Source organism: Typopeltis vanoorti, chromosome 1 (assembly GCF_054136105.1).
Source record: "Typopeltis vanoorti isolate ZY-2024b chromosome 1, IOZ_Tvanoo_1.0, whole genome shotgun sequence".
NCBI lineage: Eukaryota > Metazoa > Arthropoda > Arachnida > Uropygi > Thelyphonidae > Typopeltis > Typopeltis vanoorti.
This window is the reverse complement of record NC_143549.1, coordinates 78,152,292-78,173,694: the sequence shown is the minus strand read 5'-3', so window position 1 is coordinate 78,173,694 and position 21,403 is coordinate 78,152,292. Positions and strand designations below refer to the sequence as shown.

Genomic DNA, 21,403 nt, shown 5'->3' with positions numbered 1-21,403 from the left:
AGTCATTCAATTTTTTTCATAAAACTATGTATGTTAACCGAGTCAATGATCATTCTGTCATATATATATATATATGGGACGAATCTTAAAGAACAAAACCAAATCAAGAAATTGCCAGAGTTCTATTTGCTTATTTGGGACAGGAGACTGCAGCACTCATGATTATCCCTCTGAAGTAATCACTTGTAAATGGTCAGTGGTTTAAGTATTATTGGTACAAGAAGAGTAAATGGCTCATCAACTGTGTTCCACGTGTTTTAGGTAATGCATGTGAATGACTCATAATTGCTCTCACTGACTCAGGGAGAGGGATTATTATTACCCCAAGACCTCATGGAGTCAAAGACTCATCTGGGAGGTCCTTTTATCACACACACATCTCATCATACTGTGTCTTAAACACACTCAAACTCCTTGCAGATACCCCACTCTCAGGCAAGGCATTCCAATCATTCACAACTATGCATGAAAAAAACCTGCCTCTCACACCCTCTTTATACGGTTTCCAGGGATGACCTCTGGTTTTACCCTGATCTCCCACTATTCTCTGTAGAACTTCTCCACCTTTGATCCTGTAACAACCCCTTACCAACTTGTAGGTCTCTATCATATCTTCCCTCTTCCTATTGTCCACCAGACTCTGCAAATTACATCTTCTCAATCTTTCCTCATACTTGACATTCCAGAGGTCAGAAATTACCTTTGTCAGTCGCCTTTGGACCCTTTCCAACATCTCTTCATCCTTCTGAAAACCAGGTGACCAAATCTATGTACAATAGTCCATGTGTGGCCTAATCAAAGCCTTATACAATGGAACAAGAACAGTGGCGGACCTAAAACTTTTGCCGCCCAGGGCGGTCTCCAATTTGCCGCCCTTTCTAAGTCAAACAAATGGTGGTTTTTATAAATTAATAAACATAAATAAATAATTGTAATTGAGACAAACTATAGGTGGGGGCTTTTTTACCATTGGATGCCATATTTAAATTAGGCAGTAATAAAGGAGGCTGCATAAGTTGATATACCTATAAATGCAACTTTTATAAAAATACAAGATACTTTTTTAAAGGCCACAAGAAACTTACAGAGGCCGCAGGTTCCCCACCTCTGAGACAAAACATATACTTAATTTACAAAAAAAAAATTGCCATTAAATATTTTTTATTTTATATTTATAAATAAATAATTTCATTTCTTTTGGATAAACAAACAAATTGTACACATGTGTATGTAAATATATTTATATATTTACTCTTCTAACTTTCATAGTAGGAAAATCGTGTATAATGCTCTCAAAATTTATATTATTTGTAATTTCTTGTTCTATGGACAATATTGCAAGATTTTGTAGTCTTAAATCACTCATTGTGGAACGAAGATAATTTTTTATCAACTTCAATTTGGAGAAGCTCCTTTCGCAACTAGCGACACTGATAGCAATTGTTAAAAAAATTCTTAGCAAAATTACAATGTTGGGTACAGAATTTTCCAATCTATACTGTTGAATAAATTTTAGTAGATCAAGAGGGCCTTCCCCCCCCCCCCCGTTTTTCTTCTTGTAGTGTAGGTACAGCCATAAAAACCTGGATCCTTTTTTCTTTCAATATGGAACTGTTCTTTATCAATGTCAATAAAGTCATTTATTTGACATTCAAATTCTTCATTTAGTAGGTTACATGGTATTATACACGAATATTTTCTTGCAAGGACATGCAACTGATCAAAGCGTTCTTTTATTTCCTTTATAATTCTATCCATAGATAAAAACATTTCTCTTTGTACTTCTTGTTCTAAGGATAGCCCCACGTCTCGTGAATTTTTCCCACTCATATTTTTTCTCCTTCTAACTCGACGCTCAGTCGATATCTCCAACTCTTCACAAATTGTTTTGGCTGCTATAACAGCGTTTTGTATTAGCGCATCTCTTTGTTCCATGAAATGGGTTTGCAAAGAATTTAGTTTTATATGGCATTGACGGGTATTTAATCTTTTTATTTGCAGGTATTTATGCGTCATTAATTTCCAAAAGGACGGGTTCTCATAAATTGAGATAACATAGAAAAGAAAAAGATTGCATTGAATTGAGTAATATTCCAGCATCTGATCTTGTTTTACTATTTTCTTCTTCAGATGTCAATTTTTCTAAAGCGCTTAAAATGTAAAAAAATTGGTTTTTTACTATAGTTACCGCTTCTGCTCTAGCGCTCCAGCGAGTTTCTACACTGCGTTTAACACCTTGACCAGTGACAGAAAGTAAAACATCCCATCGATGAGTGGAAGAAGAAAACAATGAAAACAACTGTTCGATAGTTCCAAAAATGTTATGGAATTGATAGCAGTAGAAGCTGTGTGTAAACATGCCAGGTTTAAAGAATGATTTGTACATGCTATAAATTCTGCATTTGGATATATTTCCTTAATGCGAGTTTGAACACCGCTGTGCTTTCCTGCCATGACGGCAGCATTATCGTAAGCCTGTCCTCTGCAATTTTTTATATCTAAAAAGTCATTTTCTAATTTTGTTAAAATCATATTTGTGATTTCCTCGGCAGTTTTTCCTTTAGTTTCTACAAATTCAATAAACGATTCTACAACTTTAACTTCGCTACCATCAATAACTACATATCTAATAATTTGACTGGTTTGATCTTTGTGAGAAATATCTGGAGTGCTGTCAAATATCATACAAAAGTATTTAGCTTTCTTTATTTGATCCATGATTGTTTTTCTCACTGCGCCTCCCAATAGCTCTATGAATTCGTTCTGAATCTTCAGTGACAAATAAGAGATACTATATTTATTACCCATCTTAATTTTTATTACATGTTCACGTAATACTGGGTCGTACTTAGCCAACAAGTCAATAAGCTCTAGAAAATTTCCTCTATTTTCCATTGAATTGATGTCTTCTTGATGAACACTTTCACGATGACCTCGAAACGCCAAATTTTGTTTTGCTAAGAAGCTAATTATATCAAGTATTCTTGTAAGAATTTCCTTCCATTTTTTAATTTCCTTATCAATATTCTGTTGTTGTAGTTTATCAAAAGTTGCACCATGTCCAAGTCTTATTTCTAATTCCTTCCATTGGGAAAATGATCGAATGTGCAGTGGGCTCAACTCGTGTTGACTTATTTTTGGATGAAGTTTCCACCATTTGTTAAAACCATTTTCCGTGTTAAAACTTGATTGACAAAGATCATCAAACAGTTTGCAGCAAAAACAATAAATACTTTTCTTCGATGGTGAATACACCATCCACGATCTTAACAGCTTTTCACCATTAGGCAAAATTTGAAAAAAACCAGTTGCGATTAAGCTTTCTTGTTTCACCTTTGGCTTTAATTGTATTACCAGGACGTTTTACTCCTTCACTAAAATCGGCGTTTAAATTTTGAATTGCAAACGGACCTTGACGTACCAGGAATACTCTTGTATTGTCGTCAATCTTGTTAGGCCATAATCCAACATCTTTCATAGAAATAGACGGAACAATTTGTGCAGCAGACTCTTCATCAGAACTTGATGAACTTTCTACTTCTTCGCCAGTATGTGAGCCAGGTCTTTCCTCTTCAACAACATTGGAATAAGTTTTTTCGCCTTCGAGGGCGACTTCTTTGCCAGTACTTGAGGCAACAATATTAAAAGAACTAGAAGTTGATTCACGGGAGATGTATTTGAGTAGTGCTCCAGTATTTTTATTCTGTATTTCCTCCCTTGCCTTCTTTTTCTTTCTAAATGATGCTCTGCTTTCTTTTGTTCGTTTCATCCTACGGATATATTAAAAAAATAAATTATAGAAATAAAACGTCTATTTCGTATTTTCGTATTTTTTAATAAATAATAAATTTCGTGAAATTTCAATAAAACACAAATAATTTGTGCTACTTTAATGCAATAGAAAACAAAAGAAATTTAATTTGTAATAACTTACCTTAGAACAATTTTCTGAAAACTGAAACGGTAATATAAATTACTACTTGCAAGTTACACAATATTTGAACCACCATGCAGTAAAGAGTGCGTACAGATCGACCGCTTAACTTATGAAAATACAGTATATCGGATATTGCAGACCTTCAAGATTATTCATACGCAGCCACCAGAGTTTCGTCTAGTATCATTGCCTACGTACATTTCAAGCACCAACATAGAACAAAATGCTGTTCGCACAGCGAGAGTTGGCCTCTGAGGGACGAAGTGGAGGCAGAGACGTAGCCTCGTGAGTGTGACTTAGCCGCGTCATCTCTATGGTAACGGTAATACTAAACATTCGATAAACATTGAGCATGGAGTAGTACATAGAACTTCTACTCGACGTCGGCTCCACTGATGTCTGTATCCGAGCAAAATTTTTAGAGATAATATTTTCTACCCTACATTGACTTGACGACGAGGAAAAATATTCGAAATCATATAGTAATTCATAATTCGTGGAAATCGAATAGTAAACTTATGAAGTGAACAAGTTATTTTTTACAACTATAACTAAATATAAAAAATGCCGCCCCCAAATATGTGCCACCCGGTGCGGACTGCACCCACCGCCCCTCCCTAGGTACGCCACTGAACAAGAATCTCCCTACTTCTACACGTCAGTGTCCTCCACATCATTCCCAGAAGCCTTTGTGTTGTCTTCACAAATTTGGTGACGTGTCCCCTGAATTTTATATCCTTATCCACTATCATCCCCAGATCTCTTATTTCCTCTACCTCCAACAATATATTCTCACCAAGCATAATTCTGCATCCCATCTTTGCTTTCCAAATTTTAAAACCTTACATTTTGCAACATTGAACTCGCATCCCCATTTCTGTGCCCAATCACTCAATTTATTCAAGTCTTCTTGTAAGACAACAACATTTTCACTACTCTTTATGGTTTGTCCCAACTTTGCATTATCTGCAAACAACTGAATATCTCCATCCAAATCTTTGCCAATATCATCAGTATACAAGTTAAACAGTAATGGGCCTAAAACAAACCCCTGAGACACTCTACTAGTGACTTTCCTTTTCCTGGATATAACACCCCCAATACACAGCTTGTTGATACCTATCAGATAGCTAGTCTTCAATCCAATGCACTAATCTAATATCCAACCCCATCTGCTCTAGTTTGACTGTCAACTTATCATGAGGTACTCTATCAAAAGCCTTTGTGAAATCCAAGTATATTACTGTGTATCCTTCTCCTCTGTCCAAGGAAACAGTCACTTTATTGTAATAAGTAAGTAGATTACTAAATCTCCCTTTAGCAAATCCATGCTGTCCATCAAAGATAATACCAGTGTTGTCAACCCAACTCTGGATCCTAGTTCTCACCAGCTTCTCCAACAACTTAACCACAACACCTGACACACAGATAGGCCTATAGCTTGATGCTTAAGTTTGATCACCTCCTTTATGAAGGGGCACAATCTTGCCCTCCTTCCACTCCTTAGGAACTTGACCAAGTGCAAGACCTGTATTAAAAAAAATATGTCAAGGTAGGTGTCATCTCCCTGGCACATATTCCTTCAGAATACACGGTGATATATTATCAAGTCCCACAGCCTTATTTACATCTAGTTTTACTCAACTCCCCAAACACCTCTTGCTCACTTACAGTCAGTCTCTCCTTCCCATCATCAACTGCTCTCAATCTCTCCATGAAGTCACACTCACAAGATTGAAAGATCTTTATGAACTGCTTATTAAGTATCTCCACCACACATTCTGCAACAGCTGTCTTTATACCATTTTCTCCAATCAATGTCATCCTTCCATAATTATTCTTTCTTTTGCTGGCTATATATCGAAAGAACTCCCTAGGATTCTTTTTGGATTCATTAGGTAACTGCTGTTCATACCTCTCTTTAGCTACTCTCACCAACCAAGTCACCCTCCTTGCCTGGTCTTTGTAGACCTCATGAAATTGGTTATTTCCACTTGTCTTATGCTGCCTCCATAATGCCCTTTTTCTCTGTATCGCATGTTTAATCTCTTTATTCATCCATCTCACACCTACCTTATTTTACCTTCTCACCCGTGGTATACATTTAGACATTGCATATACTAGATAGTTTTTGAAAATCCTCCAAGCTGTATTGATCTGTTTTCCAGCTAACTCCTCATTCCATGCTACACCCGCAAGCTGTCTCCTGAGTGCTTCGTAATTCCCCCCCCCCCCTTGTAGTTCCACATATACCCTTTTCTCACAGAGTTCCTCACACTGCTGGCAACTACCAGGTAATCACCTCATGGTCACCCTCACCAATTGGTGGATGATTTGACACCTCATTTATAATTACATTCTCTGATGAGATGACCAAATCCAAGACTCTTAAACCTACCCTCATGTGCCCTCTGTTACATACTATCTGAGGTAGTTATCCCTCAAAAACTCAAGAAACTCATTTTCTTTACTTCCGGTTGCTATCTCATCATTCCAGTCTATATTGCCATAATTAAAATCACCCATAATGATCACCCTTTTCTTATTTGCTTGGCTAATTTGACTATACATTTCATTATCACCACCATCCACATTACCTGGTCTATAACAACATCCCACCAAGTATTTGATTCCATTCACCTCTATCTCACACCATACTGTCTCAAAACCACTGGCATTATTTCCGTCTTGCATCTCTACCTTGTATGGACATAACGCTTTCTCTATCATCAATAGCACTCCCCCTCCCTTTTTATCCCTTCTATCCTCACAAAACACATCATACCCTTCCATCTCTATTCCTCTCAGGATGTCATCTTCTTTCCAACCATGTCTCACTTATTCCGACAATCTTTGGATGAACAGATGCAATAAGTGCAGCCATTTCATCTGCCTTGTTTCTTATACTTTCTGGCATTTGTATACAAACACAACAGCTCATTTCTGGATCTACAGCTAGTTCCACAGATACCACTTACTCGATGTGATCTCTCCATGCTCAACTTGAGCCATTTCCCTTTCTGCTTCTTTATTTTAGAACCATTTTCAATTCCAACTGTTTCCTCTTGATCCCTGGTCATCCCATTCCTTTCCTGCCTACACATGCTCTCACCTCCTCTTGAAGCATCCACCTTTCTCACGCTGTGTACCCCTGTCCACCCTGAGTCTCCCCATTTCCCTGCTCCTCTTGCACACCCATTCTCTCATTTTCTGTACTCATCCCACTCACTTCCCCATTGATACCTGCCTCTTCAATCTCTCCTGTCTTACTCTCTTGCCCTTCCACATCACTCCCTTCTCGATCTGATTCATTCTTTCTATTCACTTCTCTGCCTTCCTGCAGCAGTCTCTCCAAGTGACTCACACCATAACCACTTAAATGCAGTTCATCATTCCCATACAGCTCACTTCATCCCTCAAACTCATTCCACACATTAACAAACTGTACTCTCATCTCCTCACACATTTCAGCCAGCATATCATTCATAATCCTTGCTCTCTGCCTCATTTCACCACAGTCATACCTAGACAACACACTAACTACCCTTCCTGTCACACTATTCTCTTTTATCCTTCCAAGTAGTCTCCTGATATCCATTCTGACACGCTCTTTGTCCTCTCTCAAATCATTTGTACCAATTAATACTATTCACTCTTTTGCTCGCTCCCACCTCATATCCAATGCCTTAATCACTCTACTCATTTTACTGCCTGGAAAACATACCTTGTGCATTGTATCCTCTAGCACACCTTTAATAATGGAGTCGCCATACAATGCCACTTGCTCATCTTTCGTTAACTCTTTCATGCCATCATGATTTATTTTAATAGTTTTGACCTGAATTCTCTTAATTTAATTCTTCAGTCATTTCATTTCTTGCCTCATCCAATCCAATTTAACTTCCAAATCTCGCGACGCATTCTCTCTATCATTCAATCTTTCTAACTATTGACCCCCTCTTCTCACTTTCACTCTCATTCATCCTTCTTTGTTTCCATACTTTCTGTCCAACATATGTCCAACTTTCGCTATCATTCTTCTCGCTTTCACTCTCATTCATCTTTCTTTGTTTCTGTACTTTCAGTCAAACATGCGTCCAACTTTCACCATCATTCATTCTTTTTTTTGCTATCATTCATTCTTTCGATTTTTTTCACTTTTGATTTGTGTGTCATGCCATTTCTAGTTTCATTCGTTCTCTCAATTTTGTTTCCTTCCGCCACTCTCTCCTCACTTTTGTCCCTTTTAACATCCGTTATGGTTTTCAAATCACTCTTTTTCTTTTTTACTGATTTTTTTAACATTTTTTCGCCTCTCTTTCCCGCCATCCTTCTCTTTCAAATGTGTACTCATTTTCCCCACGACATTCTCGCTACTAACACTTTCTGTCATCAATTTCATATTTGCATTCATCAGTTCCTCGTTCAGTTCACACTTCACACACACACACACACCCCTTTTTCCATCCGCTCTAATGATGAGTCATTCACATGCATTACCTAAAACACATGGTAATGTAATCTTTCATGGTGAGCTAATGCCTAATCAGAAAATTGTAGAGATTTTTCAGTCTTCTGTTTCTGGATAATTTTTTTTAATTTCATAAAATTTTGGATCCTTATCAAAATGCCACTTAAAGATTTTTTTGTTAGCCAAAAAAATATCCTTATTAGAACATATCAAAGGTCATTCACTCAATACTAGTCATCATTGTCTGGCAGAGATAACCGGAGTACAGAAATCTATAATTTCATGCTCGATACAACAGCATGATAAACTTCAAGAAGAATGATTATGCCATGGAAAATAGGAAACATCCCAAAATTGGAAGTGTGAAGGTCAAGGAACCTAATGTTGAGGATGCTCTAAATCAGTGGTTCTCCATTATAACTGGGCAAGGAATATGCATCAATGCTCCAATATTTAAACAAAAAAAAAAGTCAGAGTAGCTAGCCAAGAAGCTGAGCATGATGATTTTAAATAGATTTACAGTGAAGGATTTTAAAGACAACAGGTCAATTTCTCTTTTAATATTGATGATGAGGGAAATTTAAATATGTACATATTTAAATACATGATTTATTGCCTCACTGAAATGTTAGCATGTCTTTTTAACTATTAACATGAATCTTTGATTAATTGGAGCAGCTATTAATTGGGCCAAAATTTTATAGCCTTGATGTGTCCCAGTTAACTGGAATCACTGTATTCCAGTAGATATAAAAATCGTATATAAAAACCTGTTATCAGAATATTAATTTTAATATTTAAACAGTGCCTTGCATGTGCCTTTTTTGTAAGTTCCTTTTGAAGATGGCAACGTGACATTGCTGAAATATCAGAAATATTTATTAAAGTATAATTTAATTTATATTCTTTTATACGTTGTCAATTCCTTAAGTGATTTAGTAATGTATACGAGACTTTTTTTATTTAATTCTGTTAATTTAACGACTATTTATTTAAATTACATTTTAGGCTCACTGCCTTCCAGTATCACTGCTGCATTAGCTCCTAATGGTCAGGTTTGTCATACAGAAACAACAGAGGTTACAGTTCAAGCTGATCTCAGAGGATTTGGCTTAGCTCTTCAGGGACCAACATTTTCTACTGAACTAGCCCCATCCCCAGTAGTAATCAGCAATATTGATCCTAATGGACCAGCAGAGAAGTAATGAAAAATTGATGATATGGATTTGAATACAAATGAGAATAATTATGATGCTTGCATGAATAATTATATTGAAATCTTCAATTAAAATCAACATAAGTGAAACAGTTTGTCATTGTCCTAGAATTTTTGTAGTTCTGACAGGACATATTAAAACTTCCAACAGAAACTTTTAATGTCCTGTCAGCATTACTGAAGATGTCTCCAAATACATGTGGTATAAGTTTTATTTTTTTCTATTTTTTTTTTTTTTTAAATTTTCTGTATCATACAAATACAGAAAGATAATTTTCCATTTGGTTGTAATGTACAGTATCTGCTTCATTCACTATATAAGCAGTTACACACTCATGAGAGGATTAGCTATTATTATTATACATTAGTCTACATTATTATTATTATCATCAGTCCTCCACAAGTCAAGACTCATATTGGGAGGGCACACACAACTCATTAAACTGTGCTTTAAGCTCATTCACTGTTTCTGCACTCATTACACTTTCAGGAAATACATTCCACTACCAATTACTCTCTATTCCAAAACTTTCTCCACATTCACCTACTCACACCCTCCTTATGTATTCTCCAGAGATGGCCTGTTGTTTTACCCCCTGTTTCCTAGAGGAAACCAGTATTAAAACACAGTCTTACATAACTTCTGGGGTGACTCCTAGTGCCCTCTCTCTCTCTATCATATACTTATGCATTTAATTTTTTTTTTTTTTTTGTAACCCCTATAGTAAGTCATTATCTATCATGTCTCCTTTTTTCTGCCTATCAACTAAACTTTGCAACCCACATACCTTCAATATATCCTCATAAGGAGAATTCCTGCCACCAGCTTGGTTACTCATCTTTGGACACTCTGAATCCTCCTGATCCCAAGAAACCCAGGTCAAATCTGTGCACAGTAGTATAATTTTATGCAGTCCAGTATGATCAGTGTGATGATACATAATATGTAATCTTTTCATCCTGAAATACAAATTACATTTTGCAAGATTAACTTGATAACCATTATCCTTTGTCCTCAATGCTAATTTATTAAAATAATCCAGCAGGATATCTCCATCACCTTTATCAACTATTTTCTTACTATCCTCAGTTTTGCAACTTCAGCAAACAACTGAATATATCTCCCCTTAAATCTTTTCCTATATCAAAACTGAAAACTTTATTAATAAGAGACCATACGATTTAATGAATAAAATATAAATTGCCTACCAGTTTCACTAGCTACTGTCTAGCATTATGAAGGCTGTACTGGTGTAAATACAAATGCACCAAGTTACATGAATAAAGAAGCATTAGTACCTATTAGGCCTTGCATTTGATACTTCTCGTTTGGATGTGCACATGCATTAGTCAGAATCCGGTACATGACCACGTGTTGTGTGATTTTTCGTGAATTGTAGTTCTGTTAACATTGATGAGAGAATTGATGAGATTTTTCCATATGTCTTTAAGAATAGCGCCCTGATTTCTATTTAAATTGCTGCCTGTGCATAGCACCACTGCTGATTCTTTAAAAGTTCTGTGTCTATAGTCATCCTCGATGTAAGTTTTAGAACTGTTTTTCCGGTCTATAACGTGATTGGATGTCGAAAAATGGTGAGCTAAACCTGATGTAATTATTCTGTTGTGATTTACTTCTTCCACATGTTCTTTCTGTCTTATTTCAAGACTTTGAGAGATCTGTCCAATGTATGATAGGCCACACGTGCACGGAATTATATATACTCCAGGATGTTTGAAGAATGGGACTTCATCTTTAGGTGATCTTAAGACCTGTCTGATTGTAGTAGTTGGTTTAAAAACCACTCTGATGTTATGAGCTTTTAACATTCTAGCTAATTTTGTGGATACTGAACTAATATATGGAATCACTGCTGTGGACACATATTGGAAATCAGTTACACGTTGTTGGAGGTTGTCTTTGAATAGAAATTTGTTTAAAATGTGGGTGGGGGTATCCATTCAGAGATAGAGTCTTAGCTATTTGCGAAGTTCTAACCATACATCGTCTTCTTTTGAAATAAACTTTAAGGCTCTGTTGCAGAGCCTACGAATGATGCTGTGTTTTTATGATCGATGATGGTTTGACAAATAATGTAGATATCTTCCTGTATCTGTGGGTTTCTTGTAACTGGACAGTTGAACATTGTTATATTCTCTCTTCACCAGTATGTCAAGAAAGGGAAGTTCATTGTTCTTCTCTAGTTCCATAGTAAATTTGATCTTATTGTGTAGTGTGTTGATTTTATTAAGAAACACTAGAAGATTTTCCATGGTATCTTTCCATATGATGAACACGTCATCGACATATCTCCACCATATTGAAGGTATAGGTGAAATGTTGGAAAAAATATCTTTTTCAAGTTTTTCCATAAATAGGTCTGTGCATGGTGGTGACAGGGGGGCTACCCATGGCAAGCCCTTCTGATTGTTTGCATACGATGTTATTTACTATGAAGAAATTTGATTTCAGGCAATAATGGAACAAATGGGTGATGTCCTGAGGGAAGAGATCCTTTTAGAATGTTGACCACCTCATCGACCGGAACGTTGGTGAATAGGGACACAACATCTAGACTTGCCATAATGTCAGTTTGTGAAATTGTGACTGTCTTAATTTTTTCAACAAATTGTTGTGGAATTTTTAATATAGGTCTCTGTTTATCTGATATGTCCTTTCATTAAATTTGCAAGACGTTTTGCTAGTAGGTGAGGATCTCCCATCCACAATTGGACGTAGTGGTATATTTGTTTTGTGAATCTTTGGCATGCCATAAAGGCGTGGACTAATGGGATGTAAGGATTTGAGTTCTCTTTTTAGTTCTTCCGACCAACTGGTCATGTTTTGGATAAGAGTGTTTGTCTCCAGATGATTACTCATGATAGGATTCTTATCTAAGACTTGGTAAGTGGTACTGTCCGATAGTAACAAGTTGATCTTATCGAAGTAATCTTTCGAGTTTAGAATGACTGTTGAATTGCCTTTATCTGCTTTTGTGATTATAATATCTTTGTTGTTCCGTAAATTGCCTTTTTATCATATGGAGTAGTGTTAGGTACTGGTGGTTTTGCCGAAGCAAGAATAACCGTACTGTTGAATCTGATAGCATTGGCTGTGGCCTCTGGAAGATGATAAAGACTTTTTTCTATCTCACATATGAAATCCATTTTTGGAATGTACTTTGGGGGTGAATAGAAAAGTTGAAACCCTTTTTAAGGATTTCAGATTCATGATTAGAAAGCCTGGAATCAGATAAGTTGAAAATGACTTTGTTATTTGGGAGACTGTGTTGTGACTGGTATTTCTTCTTATAAAGTACCTCAAATTTTTTAATTTGTGTGATTTTACTTTTCCTTAAAGTTTTTTCATAACTACTCTGTAATAAGTGGTTTATGTTGTTCCAAGTCATGTAGTCCAAACTGTTAGATATATATTATCAAACTGCTCTCGGCACTTCACGTCAATAATGTTAAGTTAATCAGTTCATCTCATCAATTCTCTCAGCTTAACAGAACTACAATTCGCGAAAAACCACACAACACGTGGTCATGTACCAGATTCTGACTAACGCATGCACACATCCAAACGAGAATTATCAAATGTAGGGCCTAATAGGTACTAACGCTTCTTTATTCATGTAACTTGGTGCATTTGTATTTACACCAGTACAGCCTTGATAATGCTAGATAGTAGCTAGTGAAACTGGTAGGCAATTTGTATTTTATTCATTAAATTGTATGGTCTCTTATTAATAAAGTTTTCAGTTTTAATACATTAGACCAAATATGAACAATTTAACTTTTCCTATATCATTAATATACAATTAAAGAGTAGTGCCCCTAGCAAAGAACCCTGAGGCACTCCACCATATACTACTTTCTGATGTCTGTCTGTCATCACCCCCCCTCCCCTTATCCATATAACCAGTTTCAAATCCATTCCCATTTGCTCCAACTTTTGTAATAGCTTTTCATTCAGTATTCTACCAAATGCCTTTGCAAAGTCCAGAGGTATCATTGTGCACCATTTCCTTTATCTAATTCACCTGTCACTATTATAAAATGTGAGTAAATTACTAAGGCAGGGTCTACCTTTTACAAAGCCATGCTGCCCACCATAAAGTATCCACCCACTGTTGGATTTTATTTACCTTTAACCAACTTTACTTTTACCAACTTCAATACTTTAACTAGCATTCCTAAGGTAATCCTAAGGTTGGCACTAGAGTCACAAGTGAACATAGCAGTCTATTTGAGCTCGGTAAAAAAAAACAAACTAATTAGTGTAGTGTGGCTTTTTATTGCAAATTGTGCTGCATTTTTTCCAATTTGGATACAAGTGTCCTTCGGTAGTGTTGTCGAATTTTTTTGTTGTTTATATTGTATTTTGCTACTGGTTTATTCTTACTGCTTCTGAAAATGGCATCCATAAAGAAATGCATGTTGGTAGTACAAAAAGCTTCAGTATGAAGATTGAGCTCTGCCTTGGATTTTTCCAAGGTAGAACTCTATGTATACACTGAAAAATGTGAAAAATTTGTCGGGATATTAAACATCTAAAGAAATGTTTAATATCTTGGCCTAGTGGTTTGCATATCCACTCTCCAGCCAGAAGGCTGTGGATTCAAATCCTGCCATGAGCATAGATGTTTACGATTGTCTGTGAAAATACAAGTGGTGGTGGTGGTGGGCCATAGATGGTGTTGGTGTAGATGATGGGAGTTGTGGTTCATTGTATAGTTGGTGGATTGAGTGGTAGAGATGAGAGTTGTACAGTAGGTGCCCTCCCTCGATGAGTCTTTGGACTCCTTGGAGGTGTCATGTAATAATAATAATATCCTTTTCCGGATGTTTCATTTGTTTTTTCATTTTTGCTAACTCTTGCCTAAGCTCTTCTACTATGGTCACAACTCTTGCTTCCATTTCTAAATTGCTCTAATCTATCAAGACACTTTTCACTTATATTAATGCTTATCTTCTTTTCCTTTACCCAAACAGTCGACAAATCTTTCACATTTTTCAATGTTTACATAGAGTTCTTTGGAAAAATTCAAGGCAGAGCTCAATCTTCATACTGAAGCTTTTTGTACCACCAACATGCATTTCTTTATGGATGCCATTTTCAGAAGCAGTAGAAATAAACAAGTCTCATCTGCCAATCTCAAGAAGAGATTGGCAGATGAGAATGAGGAGGAGGAAGTTATTATTATGATGAAAGAGTCAAAGGATAGTTGTGCATCATTGTATGGAGACTCAAATGATTGAGTCTCCATACATTAGAGATGACTAATAAAGTGCATGAAACATGCTTTCTGGTGGAATATTATATCAAATAACTGCATTGCAGAGAAGGAAAGAGCAAGTATCAAAATTAGTAGTAGCTGAGGGCACACATGGATTAATGAAAGTAAAAGATAATACTGTTGTTGGAAAAGTCATTAGTGTGTTGCCTAGATATGACAATAGTGAATTGAGAAGGAGAGCAGGGATAATGAATAGTAAGATGGTACAGTTGCATGAAGCAAAGGGGTGTTTAGTTTGTAAATCTATGCAGTGAATTTGAAGGAAAGTTGAAATGGTTTAAAATTGATGGATTCCATTTGAATGGGCTTGGCGTTGGCATTTCCAAAGGCTATTATTTTCTGAGAAGGCACAGAGTCAAGAAGTTAATGTAGCAAATGATCAGAGTCTACTCGTTAAGCAGGATAGCACAACTAAACGGATTGTACGACAGGAGAAAGATGGATACAAGTTTGAAGATGTGGTTGTAGCAGCACAAGCTGATGGAATGCATAAAGGTGAGGATGAGACAGGTAGGAATGGAAATCAGAGTCATGAACAGAGAACAGGAGTGGTCAGACCAAAGAGACAAATGTGATATATCAGCTAGAATAGAGAATGTTGGTGCTGGTAGAATGGTCTCAAAGACACAGGGATTGTTATATTGGTACACAAATATAAGGAGTATTTGAAATAAGGGAGCAGAGTTGTTGAATTGATTGAGTGTGTATGCCCAAAGATAATTGGTATAAGTGAATCTTGGTTGTTCTGAGGAGGATGTGATGTCGGGAATAGAAATGGAAGGATAGGATTGTGAAAAGAGGAGGGGGGTGGAGTGCTGTTAATGATTGCAGAGGAATTGTATCCACACAGTGTGGAAGTTGATAGTACATGCACAGATATTGAATCTGTGTAGTGTGAAGTTGAAATTAACAGGCTAGTATATCTGAGAGGATGCTGTTATAAGCCAGGGAATGTAGAGAAATACTGATTGTGAAATGTTTAGGCAAGTTGGTTGGGCATGAAAAGAAGGTGATCTTGATGCGAGACTTGTGAAGGAGTATAGAATGGAAGGAAGAGATAGTGTATGGGAACAAGGAGAGTAAGTTTGTTAATTTCTGAGAGAGAAATATCTTAAGCAGCATGTGATTGAAGCAGCTAGAGGTTTTAATGTTTTGGATTTGTTGATAACTTCAAAAGATGTAGTTGTTAATGAAGTATTAACACTGCTGGCGGTAGGTGAGAGTGATCGACTTGTTTGGGAAGTGGTGAAACATGAGAAGGTTACTGCCAAAAATGGTTACGTCTGGAAGTATAACGCAGGTGATTATGGGAAGCTCTGTAGTCAAATAGCATCAATATGTTTGGTAAATGAGCTGTGCAGAAAAGATGTTGGCAGTGTATAGAAACTCCTAAGGCAGTATATGACTGCATACCAAAGGTTAAGCGAGTAAATACAGTAGGAGTGAAATGGATGAACAGTGAAATCAAGCAAGCTGTGTTGGAAAAAAAAAATTCTATGAAGGAAGTACAAGACAGTTGGTGGTGATCAGATCCATGAAGAGCATAAACTGCATACGAGGAAGATGACAAGCATGGTAAAGAAAGAAAAGGTGGAGTATGAGAAAAAATTGGCTGGTCAGGCCAAGGTTAATTCAAGGAATTTTTCCACTGTATGGCAAGCAACAGAAAGAATAATTATGGCAGGTTGACACTGGTGGATAGTCATAGCAGTACACTGACCATTGCAAGGTGGAATTATTGAATGGCACTTTATCAGTGTATATATGATACTGGTTGCCATGCAGTATATAGAAGGGAAGAAAGTATTAGGAGAATTGGAAGTGAAAGAATCGGAGGTGTATCAGGTGTTGATCGAGTTATATATTAATAAGGTTGTGGGGATGGATGGCATATCACCACATATCCTTAAGGAATGTGCACAACAGTTAGCTATGTCCTTGACCTGGTTGTTTAATGAAAGTCTTGCAGTGGGTAGGGTTTCTAAGGAATAGAATGAAGGCAAAATAGTGCCACTCTATAAGCATGATTCTAGGACAGGTTTCCAATTATAGACCAGTCTATATAGTTGCAGTTGTAGTCAAGGTTTTTGGAGAGATTGGTTAGGAATAGAATACAGGATTCGGTTGATGGACATAGCATTCTTTATGATAATCAGTATGGATTTTTAAAAGATTAGTCCCATTTTAGCAATTTACTTGCATGTTATGATAAGGTAATGGGTGTGTTAGATAAGGAGAATCATGTACAGTGATATTCTTATAATTTGTGGAAGCATTTGATAGATTACCACATGAGAAGTTTGGGGTGTACAAACTGCAGAGGATGGGAATAGATAATATATTGGTTAGATAGATTGAGATTGCTTTCTGAATGCTACTACTACTACTACTAGCAAGTTGTGTATGATGGAGCAGCGTCTCCAAAAAGGAAGGTAACCTGTAGTGTGCTATAGGGTTCTGTTCCTGGACTCCTGCTGTTTAACTTGTTTGTAAATGATATATCACGTGGACTGACTGAAGATCTTCAGTTGTTTGCTGATGATGCAAAGTTGGGAGAATTATAAGTAGTGCTGCTGATGTTAATTGCTTTCAGGTCCAGAGATGAGTGACTAAGACAATATTAGGACTTTGGAATGCAAGGTATGGAGAGAGAGAGAGGCTGAAGAAATGGGGCTTGCAGAGTTTGGTGGAGAGGAGGAAAAGAGGTGATATGATAGAGACATTTAAGTTAGTGAGCAGATATTATCGGATTAATCTAAATGGGATTATAAAAAGATTAGAAGGCAAGAGAAGAAAAAACCAGAGGCCATCCCTGGAAGTTATGTGTGTGGTGAAGAGGGATGTGAAGAGTATATTTTTTACATGATAATTTGTCACTGAACGGAATGCATCGCAAGATTGTGTTGTTAATGCAAGAAGTGTGAAGGATTCTAAGATTTGGTATGATATGTTGTCAGTTGAATGAACCTCCCACAATGAGTCTGCCAACTTCCAGTGGGGTGCAATAATAACAGTAATAATAATATTGACTGGTCTATAATTTGCTACTTCTGTATTGGAGCTACTTTTATGTAATGGATTATCTTATTCTCTTTCACTCATATTGAATCTTGCCAGAGCTGAGACTTAGATTGAACAACTTCATCAGAAGCAGTGTCAGTGGCTATTACTCATTCTTGTAGCAAACGGATCAACATGCCATCCAGTCCCATTGCTATATTCATATTGATATTTTTCATTATGCTGAGTACCTCCAGTTTGTCTACCTCGATTCTCACATCAGCAACTGCACAAGATTTCCAGCTAGATGGCAATCTCTTGCAAAGTGATCACTTAGTAACTCAACTATTTCTTCTGCTTCTATACCCTTCTTATCATCAGCAGTGATAATAAGTTGGCTCCTATTTTTTCATTATAGAGATGGAGTGGGTAGTTCAATTTCTACCAGTAGCCAATCAGAGATACCTGGCCCATGACTAATTATAGGCAGCAACTGATGAAGAGACCGGCAAACAAGTACTGTCATCTCTTGGTACCTAACCCTAATGGGATATGTTACTATGAAATAACATGGGTCGTTTTCTGAGTTTATGGGATGAAAAACCTGAGTTTCCATGACGAAAAAATCCACTTACCCGTGCCAACAATCAACTAACTCAGGAACTAGTCAAAGAAAGGCTTAGAAAAAGTTCCTCCAATCAGCAGTGATTAAAGTTATTATTTTATAATCATTGTTTTTCTTCTCACTCATTACTCTTGCTTTATTAAAAGCCTGCTCAGCTAATTTTCTGTTTTATAATCTATTTTAGCCTTTCGTACCATACTGGTTATCCTTCTTACTTGTATTTTGTGCCTCAGGAGTATGCTGATTACCTTTTTTTTTCTTTATATTCCCTCCACAATTTTTTTTTTCCAGCTCTTGCTTTATATCGCTACTCATCCACTTAACCCCAACTTGGTTTATCCTCCTGACACTGGGTATGCAGTTTGATACTGTTTCTCTCAAACAATCCCTGACTACTTCCCATGAACTACTGACTTATGAAGATCATATAAAGAACTACAATAACATCCTTATCTATAAATTAAAAATACCAAGAAATTATATTCTTGGTTTAATCTTTTAACCAAGTGTAAGCAAACAAAGTTTGCGCCTAAAGTATTTTCAGGACTGGGGCAACTCGTAAATACAAGCCAATGACTTTACATCACCTTAGTATCCCATAATGCAAAGCATATATTCTTATGGACATGTATAATGCTTTGCATTATGGGAAAGGTAACTACCCAGCCGGTTTTGACCTTTATTGAGGTGAAAAAGTAAAGGGTTGCTCATCATAGGCATAGGGTAGTGAGTATAGGGGTGAAAGAGAGCCTGATAGTATTAGGAGAAAGAAAGACAGATAGCATGAGAGATAGAAAAAAGGCTTCAGCTCTTTTATATCATCATATAGCCAAAGGCTATATGATGATATAAAAGAGCTGAAGTATATGAAGAGCTAAAAGACCAATGGAAACTAAAACACAAAGATGACTGATACTCAGGTGATTAGCCCCATCTGGGTTAATTGCCTTGAGTTGGCCTTCTCTGCCTGGGATTACTCTCTAGTCATTCCTGTAATTGACTATAAGACCACATTGAATTAAGATTATTGTTATTATTATTATGCGACACCTCGAGGAAGTCCAAAGACTCATTGAGGGAGGGAGGGCACCTACTCTACAAATCTGTCTCCACCACTCAATCCACCTACTACAACGAATCACAACTACACCAACGCCATCTACTGCCCACCACCATCACTAGTATTTTCAAAGATAAGCACAAACATCCATGCCTACAGCAGGATTCGAGCCCACAGCCTTTTAGCTGGAGAGCAGATATGCTAACCACTCTGTGGTTGGAACTATTTAAAAAACCTCTCATAGCAAATGCTAACCTAAACAAAAAATGACTGTATGAAATTGTTCAAAATTTGGACTTCATTCCACTCTACTCCCCCCCCCCCCCAACACATGCGCACACACACACATCATGCTAGAGTAATTAAGTGAATCTCTCCCACAACTGCTTCCACCACATTATGCTTTCATATAGTCATCCTTAGTTGGTAAGAAACCTCTTTTTTTCAGTGTATGTTTCATTATTGATATCCAACTAATTCTTAGTTTCCTACATGTAACTATTTTGTAGGACTAGGTGTTGCTTCCTGTTATATGTAATTTCTTATAAGAACTTTCTGATTAAAGAACTTCATTCACTAATTATAGGACTGCAGTTCTACCCACACCAAAAGTGATTCAACTTTTGATATAGAAAGTTAACCATTAGCTATCCAAGGTGGATAAAATATATCAATTCCATGCTTCATGTTGAAAGTTTTTCACTTGGTTAGACTATAAATTATATATTTAGTTTAATCCTTTATCCAAGCATATGCAAACAAAGTTTTTGCCTGAAGTATCTTCAGGACTGGGGCAACTCGTGGCAAAGGTGGACTGATTTCACATCACTCGCCTTAGTATTCCATAATGCAAAGCACATCTCCTTGCAGGCATGTATAATACTATAATAATAATCGTATGATGATACACGGCTGTGAGTCCCCTTTACTGGGAGGTACGGCACTATCTCAGTCCCCCCAAATTTTATCCGGGCTCCGGAACCGGCATAGCTGATGAATCAGCCCTATGGCTGGGTCAGTATTCCTGACTGTAATCCGTGTGTGTTCACTGGACCGGTTTGCCTGCTTGCGGGATGAAAACCCAGAGATAAACTGGTGGAAAAAAACTCTGCTGTCCACACCCAAGACCGGCTAACTTGGCTATGGCTGAGGAAGATCCTTAAGCGCTTCGCGTCGTTGACAGGAATCAAACCTAGGACACTCCTTCCTCAGGCATATGGTTGTGAAGCGCATAGCCACTAGGCTAACCACACAGACATATAATACTATGAATTATGGGAAGGGTCACTACCCAGACCGCTTTTGACCTTTATTAAGGTCTCTTCAGTGGGAGCTAGACCCAGAGGTGATACCAAGGTTGAAGCAATGCAGAAGTCATATTTCCATATTCGAGTTGCCAATCACACCTTATTATTAAATTACTCTGGATTAGAGAAAGATGTTGGAAGTCTTTTTGCTTGGTTAGACTATAAATTATATATTTAGTTTAATCCTTTATCCAAGTGTAAGCAAACAACGTTTGTGCCTGAAGTATCTTCAGGACTTGGGCAACTCATGGCAAAGGTGGACTGACTTCACATCACTTGTCTTAGTATCCTATAATGCAAAGCACATCTCCTTGAGGACATGTATAATGCTATGCATTATGGGAAGAGCCACTACCCAGACCAGTTTCGACCTTTATCCAGGTCTCTTCAGTGTAATATAAAGGTCGAAACCAGTCTGGGTAGTGACCCCTTCCCATAATGCATAGCATCATACATGTCTGCAAGGAGATGTGCTTTGCATTAT

The 21,403-nt window shown here is 37.0% G+C and overlaps 1 protein-coding gene across 1 annotated transcript in view; it reads left to right on the top strand.

Moving 5' to 3' along the window:
* LOC150110118 (glutamate receptor-interacting protein 1-like) overlaps positions 1–21,403 on the top strand; it is a 311,102-nt gene that overhangs the window by 183,088 nt on the left and 106,611 nt on the right. Inside the window, exon 11 of the mRNA XM_090397962.1 lies at positions 9,417–9,609. Within this exon, the coding sequence (XP_090254088.1) occupies positions 9,417–9,609 (193 nt within the window). The remainder of the gene's footprint in view (positions 1–9,416; positions 9,610–21,403) is intronic.